A 10,838-nucleotide genomic window follows, 5' to 3' on the forward strand; every position below is an offset into this window, starting at 1 on the left:
TATAAATTCAACTTGTTTTGCAGATATAGCCAGTTATTTCCTTTTGAAGGGTAGCCTATATTAGACTTTCTTATAGCCAATCGCATCAGATGTGCAGACAATAAGTATTTCAGTATGTATGCTTTGCAGGTATATTTGTAACCAAAGCAAAAAAGAACATTACTTGAATTCTTTAGTCAAACTTCTCTTTATAAAAAATTTATATTTATAATGAACTGTCGTGCTATCCTTGTGTTCACTTGCCAAGAGTGAATGGCATATGTAATAGAGCACGAGCCAACTCTGTCATATTACATCATTAATATGTACGTAGCATAAGCAATTACTTGAAATCAAAGTGTAAACGAGCAGCAAATTTGGTAAGGACATAGTGAAAGCATATTTCCCCCCTCTTACTGATGGTCCTTTTAGATGGACCACAACCCAACATGTCACCGATTCCCAAACAGGAAAGTTCTCTTTATTTTGGCACTCTTGTAAATATAACTTAAAGGCTTTTCCAGGCTGTTGAATACCTACAACACTATAACATACCTGAAAAAACCACCCAATGGTTTTACATGTATATTAGGTGTTGTAATTTGTGTATAACAAAGTGAAAACTTTTAAGTTACATTAACTGAGTCACGGTTTCATTCTTTAAAAAACTCTTGTAAATAGAACTTACCATCTGAGTTCTATTACTGTCTTCCTGTAAGACTGTAAATTTCTCACGTGCCTCCAACAACTGAACTCCAATTCTCTCCCTACTATGAGTCTTGCATTTCTTCATAGCTGAAACATAAGACTAATTAAATCCAAGTAAACAAAAGTTAATGTTTCTAACAAGTATTCTGAACAGAAGCAACCGATGACTGTGTTTGTAGGCCTACCTGTGTAATAACTTGTGCAATCGCTATCACCTCCGAAAGTGTAAAAGCAGACAGAAGTCACTGACTGAATATAGCAGAGTGAATTTTCAATAAAACTTCATTGTCATTTGAGTGCTCATTATTATCAAACTAAAGCATACTGGTACTTACAATATTGCCGTGACCCTGAGCTTTGAGTAGGAGTTCGTGGTGAAGGTATTTCTAAACATACCCTTCCTTCAATTGAATTTTCCATTCAGGAGGCACCTCTAACTTCTTTTCATGATTACCTATAAATAAATCACTTATTATTATTATTGCAAGTTTCAAATAATGCCCAGAATAAGAACAATATTGCAGTTTGTGAAATACTTGCCAATCTCAGTATCTACTACTTCCAGTGATAGCACTGTAGGAGTCGTCACATCTTTCAAGATATGTGTTTGAGGAAGAGCCTGTAGGACTGACACATCCCCTGCCTCGAGTTGAATCTGTAGGCTTTGAAATACAATCTATATTTAAAATCTTTTAAGAAGACTATACAAAAATGGTTATTACATCTACTGTAAATAGTTACCTCTTCTTCTGGCAAGCTATCAGGGCATGCAGATCCCTCTACATACACAAAGCCAATCACTTCCAACACCCTTAGCTCAATAGCTGTAAGAGATGTTGCAGTGATGGGCTTATTTCCTGTTGCATTTCTCTGGCGCTTGATATTGGCTGCTTTCTTAGAAGCAGAGAACTTAAGATTCCTCCAAACCTGTACATGAAAACAGTATTAGATAAAGATTACACACAAATACACTAATATTACTTATAAATATAATTCAACGTACAACTTGCCTGTTTACTGTCCTTGACAGTTCCTCTGGAAACACTGTTCAGTATGTCCGTTAAAGCCTTCCACCTTTCACTTAGGCCTCGTTTCCCACCTTTCCCTAGAAATTTTCCACGAGAGAAAAGATTGTGGTTCTCCATGTAAGTCACCAGTTCATCTATCTGGCTTTCCGTAGCTCTTCCAGCTCTTGGAGTTTTAAAGCTGAATGTAATATCCAACATTGTTTATTCATCATAGTTTATACTGCAATATTTATTAATATCTCATTCTTGTCAACAAAGAGATATTGTAGAGAAATTCTACACTTCTTTCCAGTAAGCATACCATTGTGGCCTGAAAATTGCACATATTTTCATTATACTGTTGACTGTCATGACTACGTGTTTAATTTGCAAACCTCTATGAATTAACTAAGCACCATCATACTTGTTAGTTTGCAACTAGCTCTGTAGCGTCGTTTCGTTCCTATAAAAAACTGAACCTAACCATCATCGCTTCAGTCTCCCTCTACTCTTAAACAACCGAGTCTATTATTTTTCTAGGCAAGCTATCCTTGTTCGTTTACCTGAAGAATAAAATAATTACATGATCTCAGAAGGAGCATAAATATATTACTGGTACCAGAAATTTTAATAAATTTAACAGCAATAAAAGACAAATCTACATCAAAACGGACTTTCAAAATCCTATCTTATCAGCTATAGATGCCGGTACCCAAAACCTATTACAATTACAATTTATAATATCTACATACCGGTACTGTTACCATCCCACAGTGGAGTAAGAAATAGTGTATTGGTATAATCACATAAAAATGAATGGAAGAATATTTAAGGTACCACTCGCAAATAACACTAATTCATTCGCGAGGATGTAGTAGTTATATAGAAAGGAAATGAAACTGGTAGGGTTGCATGGAGAGCAGCATCGAACCAGTCAATGGACTTATGACACAACAATAAATTCGGTACCGGTCGAGAGCATCGTACATGCATTAATTTAATACATGATTTTGAGTGCTTAACCTTATTCGTCTGTATAAACTAAGAGCGACGTTTTGTTGTGTGATAGTAAAGATAGAATTATTCACGGCTGTGTGTTTGAGCGACTGTTTCATTTGAATGTGCATATCGGTTTCGCTGTTTTAAACCAAACGGATATTCTTCTATTCTGCCTCATATAACACAAATAAATACTAAAATAAAGCACTAGAATACCACATCCAAAACTACAATTTAAAAAAAGAATATTGTACGCCACGTGGTCCTATAGGCCTAAAATGGGAATTCGATACTCTTGTTAATCCTAACATTCTAGTAATTCCTATAATATTATGCTGTTCATAAAACTGTATTAACACTTACCTCGAATAGTTTCTTGAAGACGTATCCATTTCAATAGCAAAAACCTTTAAAGAACAATGTATAAGCCTACGGCTCTAGACGTTCAAGTGGGCGCTGAATGGGTTTTGAACAAAGAGGTTTTGAAGACCACCGCGCTTAATGCGTTTCATTAACAGCTCTACTCACTCTTCTGTAAGAGATTATCACTTCTTATTGGTCAAAAATTCTAGCCTTCGACCGTGGTGTTCCAAAGAAACTATTTTTACCGACCGAGTTGAGTGACGTCACACAGCTCTCGCTTGCACCGATTCGACAGAGTACAGAATAGCTCGGCGTCAGAACTATCGGCCCTGCAACTAGAGCTGGGGGGTGCTATTCCGTACATGCCAACCGACGACGTTCGGATCGGCAAGTCACCGAGTATTATAGGTTGCAGGGCCGATAGTTCTGACGCCGAGCTATTCTGTACTCTGTCGAATCGGTGCAAGCGAGAGCTGTGTGACGTCACTCAACTCGGTCGGTAAAAATAGTTTCTTTGGAACACCCCGGTCGAAGGCTAGAATTTTTGACCAATAAGAAGTGATGATCTCTTACAGGAGAGTGAGTAGAGCTGTTAATGAAACGCATTGAGCGCGGTAGTCTTCAAAACCTCTTTGTTCAAAAGCAATTCAGCGCCACTTGAACGTACCGTACTAGAGCCGTGGGCTTATACATTGTTCTTTAAAGGTTTTTGCTATTGAAATGGATACGTCTTCAAGAAAGTATTCCAGGTAAGTGTTAATACAGTTTTATGAACAGCATAATATTATAGGTATTACTAGAATGTTAGGATTAACAAGAGTATAGAATTCCCATTTTAGGCCTATAGGACCACGTGGCGCACAATATTCTTTTTTTAAATTGTAGTTTTGGATGTATTCTAGTGCTTGATTTTGGTATTTATATGTGTTAAATGAGACAGAATAGAAGAATACCCGTATTTTATTGGTTTAAAACAGAGCGAAATTTTAACTTACCGATTTGCACATTCAAATGAAACACACTCGCTCAAACACCACGTGGTTTACAATATCTTTGTTTTAATTGTAAGAGTGTTAGATGTGGTAATCTAGTGCTTGATTTTGGTATTTATTTGTGTTATATGAGGCAGAATAGAAGAATATCCGTATTTTATTGGTTTAAAACAGCGAAACCGATATGCACATTGAAATGAAACAGTGAATAATTCTATCTTTACTATCACACAACACACCGTCACTCTTAGTTTATACAGACGCGTTAGGTTAAGCACTCAAAATCATGTACCGTATTAAATTAATGCATGTACGATGCTCTCGACCGGTGCCGAATTTATTGTTGTTGTGTCATAAGTCCATAAACTGGTTCGATGCTGCTCTCCATGCCACCCTACCAGTTTAATTTCCTTTCTATACAACTACTACATCCTGGCGAATGAATTAGTGTTATTTGTGAGTGGTACCTTAAATATTCTTCCATTCATTTTTATGTGATTATACCGATACACTATTTCTTACTCCACTGTGGGATGGTATCAGTACCGGTATGTAGATATTATAAATTGTAATTGTAATAGATTTTGGGTACCGGTATCTATAGCTGATGAGATAGGATTTTGAAAGTCTGTTTTGATGTAGATTTGTCTTTTATTGCTGTTAAGTTTATTAAAATTTCTGGTACCAGAAATATATTTATGCTTCTGAGATCATGTAATTATTATTTTATTCTTCAGGTAAACGAACAAGGATAGCTTGCCTAGAAAAATAATAGACTCGGTTGTTTAAGAGTAGAGGGAGACTGAAGCGATGATGGTTAGGTTCAGTTTTTATAGGAACGAAACGATGCTACAGAGCTAGTTGCAAACTAACAAGTATGGAGGTGCTTAGTTAATTCATAGAGGTTTGCAAATTGAACACTGTCATGACAGTAAACAGTATAATGAAAATATGTGTAATTTTCAGGCCACAGTGGTATGCTTACTGGAAAAGAAGTGTAGAACAGTGGCGGCCGGTCAGTACGTGCTACCGGGCTCCAGCACGTAGCTTGGAACTGTAAGGAATATTATTTACGTACAGTACAATTATCCTGGTGCCTTTTCGTTGTTTTGAGTACGATATGAATTTGTGTTTTGTGAAAATCAGGACGAGATCTGTCGAACACCTAGCGCTGTTCTCCCGGGGAACAAGGCTCGTGCTCATGTGAAGTGAGCCCTTGCCTGTAGCCTGAAGGAAGCAATACGCAGGCGCAGCCAAGCTTGCAACACTCCCCCTAGCCGGCGGAGTATACCGTAAACCGGGATCAACTTTCACTGATCCCGTTTATAGTTACTTCCTCTCCCGCAAGGGGGTAGAATTACTCGATGTCTCCCACTACCCGGAGCGCAGCGAGGGATCCAGTCGGCCGTGCTTATGTTGAACGTGGTAAGCGAATCTGCCACTAGAGAGTAGCATCGTCTGGGTTCGAAAGTAAAGCGTAAGTGGAGGCAATCTATCTCACACATGCTTATTAAAATATCCATCTTCCTTTTGTGTCAAAAATAAGGAATTGGTAGGCGAGTCAAAGAATCTTTGACTGACCCTAAATGTTATCCGCATTACAATGTAATTTACTCTGGTGAAATGAAATAGCGTATGGCTTTTAGTGCCGGAAGTATCCGAGGACATGTTCGACTCGCCAGATGCATATCTTTTGAATTGACTCCCGTAGGCCACCTGCGAGTCGTGATGAGGATGAAATGATGATGACGACAACACGTACACCTAATGATGGTTAAAATTCCAGACCCTGCCGGGAATCGAACCCGGGATCCCTGTGACCAAAGACCAGCGCGCTAACCATTTAGCCATGGAGCCGGACATTTACTCTGGTAATAGGGGAGGTCTCAATGAATCAGTTGGCAGCTCTTTCAGTTGCTTTGTGGGGTTTTTAATCTCGCGGTTATATTACTGGTGCGTGTTTTTTCTGTCATTGTGTTAGTGCTAAAGTTTATACGAAGATTTATCAAATTATTTATCCACTGCAGTGTATATAAAGTGAAATTAAATTAGTGTTCTTAGTGGTGATCTATATTCCCACGATTCTATGTAAGTTGCGGCATTAGGTTAGTAAAAACAATATATCTCCAATGAATTATTTATCTCGTAGACAGTTGTCGAAGAATTCATCTGCTTCCAAATTAATGTTGTTTTTGTTTGTTCTGAGTTATAAATTGTGAGAAAAGTTGTATTATTATTATTATTATTATTATTATTATTATTATTATTATTATTAGTAGTAGTAGTAGTAGTAGTAGTAGTAGTAGTAGTAGTAGTAGTAGTAGTAGTATTACCAAGTTTGAAGTATGCGTTGTTCATCATGGCAATATGCAGATTTAAAACAGCGTATTTAGCTTGTTTTTTGTAGCACGTAGGACGATTTTTTCACGAGCCGCCACTGGTGTAGAATTTCTCTACAATATCTCTTTGTTGACAAGAATGAGATATTAATAAATATTGCAGTATAAACTATGATGAATAAACAATGTAGAATATTGCTTTCAGCTTTAAAACTCCAAGAGCTGGAAGAGCTACGGAAAGCCAGATAGATGAACTGGTGACTTACATGGAGAACCACAATCTTTTCGCTCGTGGAAAATTTCTAGGGAAAGATGGGAAACAAGGCCTAGGTGAAAGGTGGAAGGCTCTAACAGACATACTGAACAGTGTTCCCAGAGGAACTGTCAAGGACAGTAAACAGTGGCAAGTTGTACGTTTAATTATATTTATACGTAATATTTGTGTATTTGTGTTCTCTGCTTCTAAGAAAGCAGCCAATATCAGGCGCCAGAGAAATGCAACAGGAAATAAGCCCATCACTGCAACACCTCTTACAGCTATTGAGCTAAGGGTGTTGGAAGTGATTGGCTTTGTGTATGTGGAGGGATCTGCATGCCCTGATAGCTTGCCAGAAGAAGAGGTAACTATTTACAGTAGACGTAATAACCATTTTTGTATAGTCTTCTTAAAAGATTTTAAATATAGATTGTATTTCAGAGCCTACAAATTCAACTCGAGGCAGGGGATGTGTCAGTCCTACAGGCTCTTCCTCAAACACATATCTTGAAAGATGTGGCGACTCCTACAGTGCTATCACTGGAAGTGGTAGATACTGAGATTGGCAAGTATTTCACAAACTGCAATATTGTTCTTATTCTGGGCATTATTTGAAACTTGCAATAATAATAATAATAATAATAATAATAAGTGATTTATTTATAGGTAATCATGAAAAGAAATTAGAGGTGCCTCCTGAATTGGAAAATTCAATTGAAGGAAGGGTATGTTCAGAAATACCTTCACCACGAACTCCTACTCAAAGCTCAGGGTCACGGCAGTATTGTAAATACCAGTATGCTTTAGTTTGATAATAATGAGTACTCAAATGACAATGAAGTTTTATTGAAAATTCACTCTGCTACATTCAATCAGTGACTTCTGTCTGCTTTTACACTTTCGGAGGTGATAGCGATTGCACAAGTTATTACACAGGTAGGCCTACAAACACAGTCATCGGTTGGACTGTGGTATGCTTCTGTTCAGAATACTTGTTAGAAACATTAACTTTCGTTTACTTGGATTTAATTAGTCTTATGTTTCAGCTGTGAAGAAACGCAAGACTCCCAGTAGGGAGAGAATTGGAGTTCAATTGTTGGAGGCACGTGAGAAATTTACAGTCTTACAGGAAGATAGTAACAAAACTCAGATGGTAAGTTCCATTTACAAGAGTTTTTTAAAGAATGAAACCATGCTTTTCAATGTTGACTCAATTAATGTAACTTAAAAGTTTTCACTTTGTTATACACAAATTACAACACCTAATATACATGTAAAACCATTGGGTGTTTTTTTTTTCAGGTATGTTATAGTGTTGTAGGTGTTCAACAGCCTGGAAAAGCCTTTAAGCTATATTTACAAGAGTGCCAAAATAAAGAGAACTTTCCTGTTTGGGAATAGGTGACATGTTGGGTTGTGGTCCATCTAAAATGACCATCAATAAGAGGGAAAAATATGCTTTCACTATGTCCTGCTCGTTTACACTTTGATTTCAAGTAATTGCTTATGCTACGTACATATTAAGGATGTAATAGGATAAAGAGTTGGCTCATGCTCTATTACATATGCCATTCACTCTTGGCAAGTGAACACAAGGATAGCACGACAGTTCATTATAAATATACATTTTTTATAAAGAGAAGTTTGACTAAAGAATTCAAGTAATGTTTCTTTTTGCTTTGGTTACAAATATACCTGCAAAGCATACATACTGAAATACTTATTGTCTGCACATCTGATGCGATTGGCTATACGAAGTCTAATATAGGCTACACTTCAAAAGGAAATAACTGGCTATATCTGCAAAACGAGATGAATTTATAAATAACCATTAATGTCTACAGCAGATTTCTCCTATTTAAATATTGTGACCAATGCCTATTACTCCAGCTGCCCACAAACCTGCAGTATGCATGAATTGTATGACACACTTCATCCCTTTCTTTACCAATTGGATTTCCTTGGCAAATGCTTAATATATTTCATCTTTTAAGTTTACTGACAAGTAAGCAATGGCATGTGGGTATTTTTTGTTATTTGTTTCACTTTATACTGACACAGGCAGGTCTTACGGTAACAATGGGATAGGGTGCAGATCTCTGCACATGGTTATGAGGGTGTTTAGGGGTTGTAGTAAGGATGTAAAGAGAGGGCATATAAGTCTCTGGTAAGACCCCAACTAGAGTATGGTTCCAGTGTATGGGACCCTCACCAGGATTACTTGATTCAAGAACTGGGAAAAATCCAAAGAAAAGCAGCTCGGTTTGTTCTGGGTGATTTCCGACAAAAGAGTAGCGTTACAAAAATGTTGCAAAGTTTGAGCTGGGAAGAACTGGCAGAAAGAAGGCGAGCTGCTCGACTAAGTGGTATGTTATGCTTACAATATTGTGATCTTTATTCCACCAATTGTATTGAAAAGGTGGAATAAAAAATCAGAATATTGTAAGCATATTATAGCAAATTCAATACGGGTCTAATCATGAGATTAGTTACATGTAAGTGGTATGTTCCGAGCTGCCAGCGGAGAGATGGCGTGGAATTACATTAGTAGACGAATAAGTTTGAGTGGCGTCTTTAAAAGTAGGAAAGATCACATATGAAGATTAAGTTGGAATTCAAGAGGACAAAACGGGGCAAATATTCATTTATGGAAGGGGAGTTAGGGATTGGAATAACTTACCAAGGGGATTTTCAATAAATTTCCAATTTCTTTGCAATCATTTAAGAAAAGGCTATGAAAACAACAGATAGGGAATCTGCCACTTGGGCGACTGCCCTAAATGCTAGTTGCTTTACGTCGCACCGACACAGATAGGTCTTGTGGCGACGATGAGACAGGTAAGGGCTGGGAGTGGGAAGGAAGCGGCCGTGGCCTTAATTAAGGAACAGCCCCAGCATTTGCCTGGTGTGAAAATGGGAAACCACGGAAAACCATCTTCAGTGCTGCCGAACGTGGGGTTCGAACCTACTGTCTCCCGAATACTGGATACTGGCCGCACTTAAGCGACTGCAGCTATTAAGCTCGGTCCCTAAATGCAGATCAGTATTGACTGACTGAGTCTGTACGACATAAAACCAGTAGCAAGAAAGATTTTTAACATTAAAATATTATCTTGCACTGTTCTCTTTCTTTGCAGATGATTGGTGAAGCAGCAAAGCAGCAGGCTGAGGCAGCAATGCTTATGGCCAAGGCTGCGCTACAGCAGGCTGAAAATGGACGTCTGCAAAATGAAACAGCAGAGAGGCTGATTGGAGTGATTGAAAATCAATCTATAGTTATGGAGCGATTCCTGACTGTAGTTGAAAAAATTAATAAATATCTTGACTAAAGTGATTATTACTCTTTCTCCATTATTTTTGTACCCTCATTCAGTAGGATGTGGCAACTCCTAGTCTCTAATCAGAACTTTCTAAGGATTGCGATATGTGGTATGTCTGTCAGACTACTGCTTCATTTCAGACTCTCTGTGAACTTGCATTCGGGAGATAACAGGTTCAAAACCTACTGTCGGCAACCCTAAAGATTGTTTTCTCATAAGCCACACCAGGCTGTAGCTGTATCTTAATTAAGGCCACGGTTGCTTCCTTCCCAGACCTAGTCCAGTCTATCCCATCATCATTGCCATCTGTGTCGATGCAATGTAAAAAACATAGCATTTCAGGCTTTTCTGCCTTTGAGTACTGAGTTGGTAAAAGCATGCAAATGAAGTAGACACCTCTGTTTATAATTAGGATTGAGGTTTCATCTTCCAAGCTTGAAATCGAGCAGAAAGAGATCTTACATAACTTCTTGTCATCAAAAGTTACCAAATGACGAAGTATGTAAAAATGTGGTGATAGGAATCTATTTTTTTTTTTAATGATTTACATCTGTCTGAGTAGGTCAGGTGGTAGAACACTGGCCTTTTGAACTCAAGTTGGCAGGATTGATCCTGAATCAATCCAGTGGTATTTGAAGGTTTTCGAATATGCCAGTGTCACATTGTTATGTATTGGCAAATAAAAGAACATCTATTGGACCAAATTCCAGCAACACCGAAAGTAGTTGGTGGGACATACAACAAAAAAGCATTATTATAAAATTGTGTATAATATACCTTATTATAGTTGGACAAAAGAAGTTTATTATAGTTTATCCCTAACCCTAATTGCAGAAGAAATATATAAACTGAAGGTAGTGAGTAATTACCTATCC

General features: G+C 37.7%; 1 protein-coding gene across 1 annotated transcript; it reads left to right on the top strand.

The window, feature by feature from the left end:
- Positions 1-3,776: 3,776 nt before the first annotated feature.
- Positions 3,777-9,972, top strand: LOC137503705 (uncharacterized). Its single transcript, XM_068231080.1, has 7 exons — positions 3,777-3,805; positions 6,593-6,797; positions 6,855-7,007; positions 7,085-7,208; positions 7,310-7,429; positions 7,690-7,796; positions 9,781-9,972. Exons 1-7 carry the CDS (start codon positions 3,777-3,779, stop codon positions 9,970-9,972), a joined length of 930 nt encoding a protein of 309 aa, XP_068087181.1.
- Positions 9,973-10,838: the final 866 nt, after the last annotated feature.

This window comes from Anabrus simplex, chromosome 1, assembly GCF_040414725.1.
Source record: "Anabrus simplex isolate iqAnaSimp1 chromosome 1, ASM4041472v1, whole genome shotgun sequence".
NCBI classification, from domain to species: domain Eukaryota; kingdom Metazoa; phylum Arthropoda; class Insecta; order Orthoptera; family Tettigoniidae; genus Anabrus; species Anabrus simplex.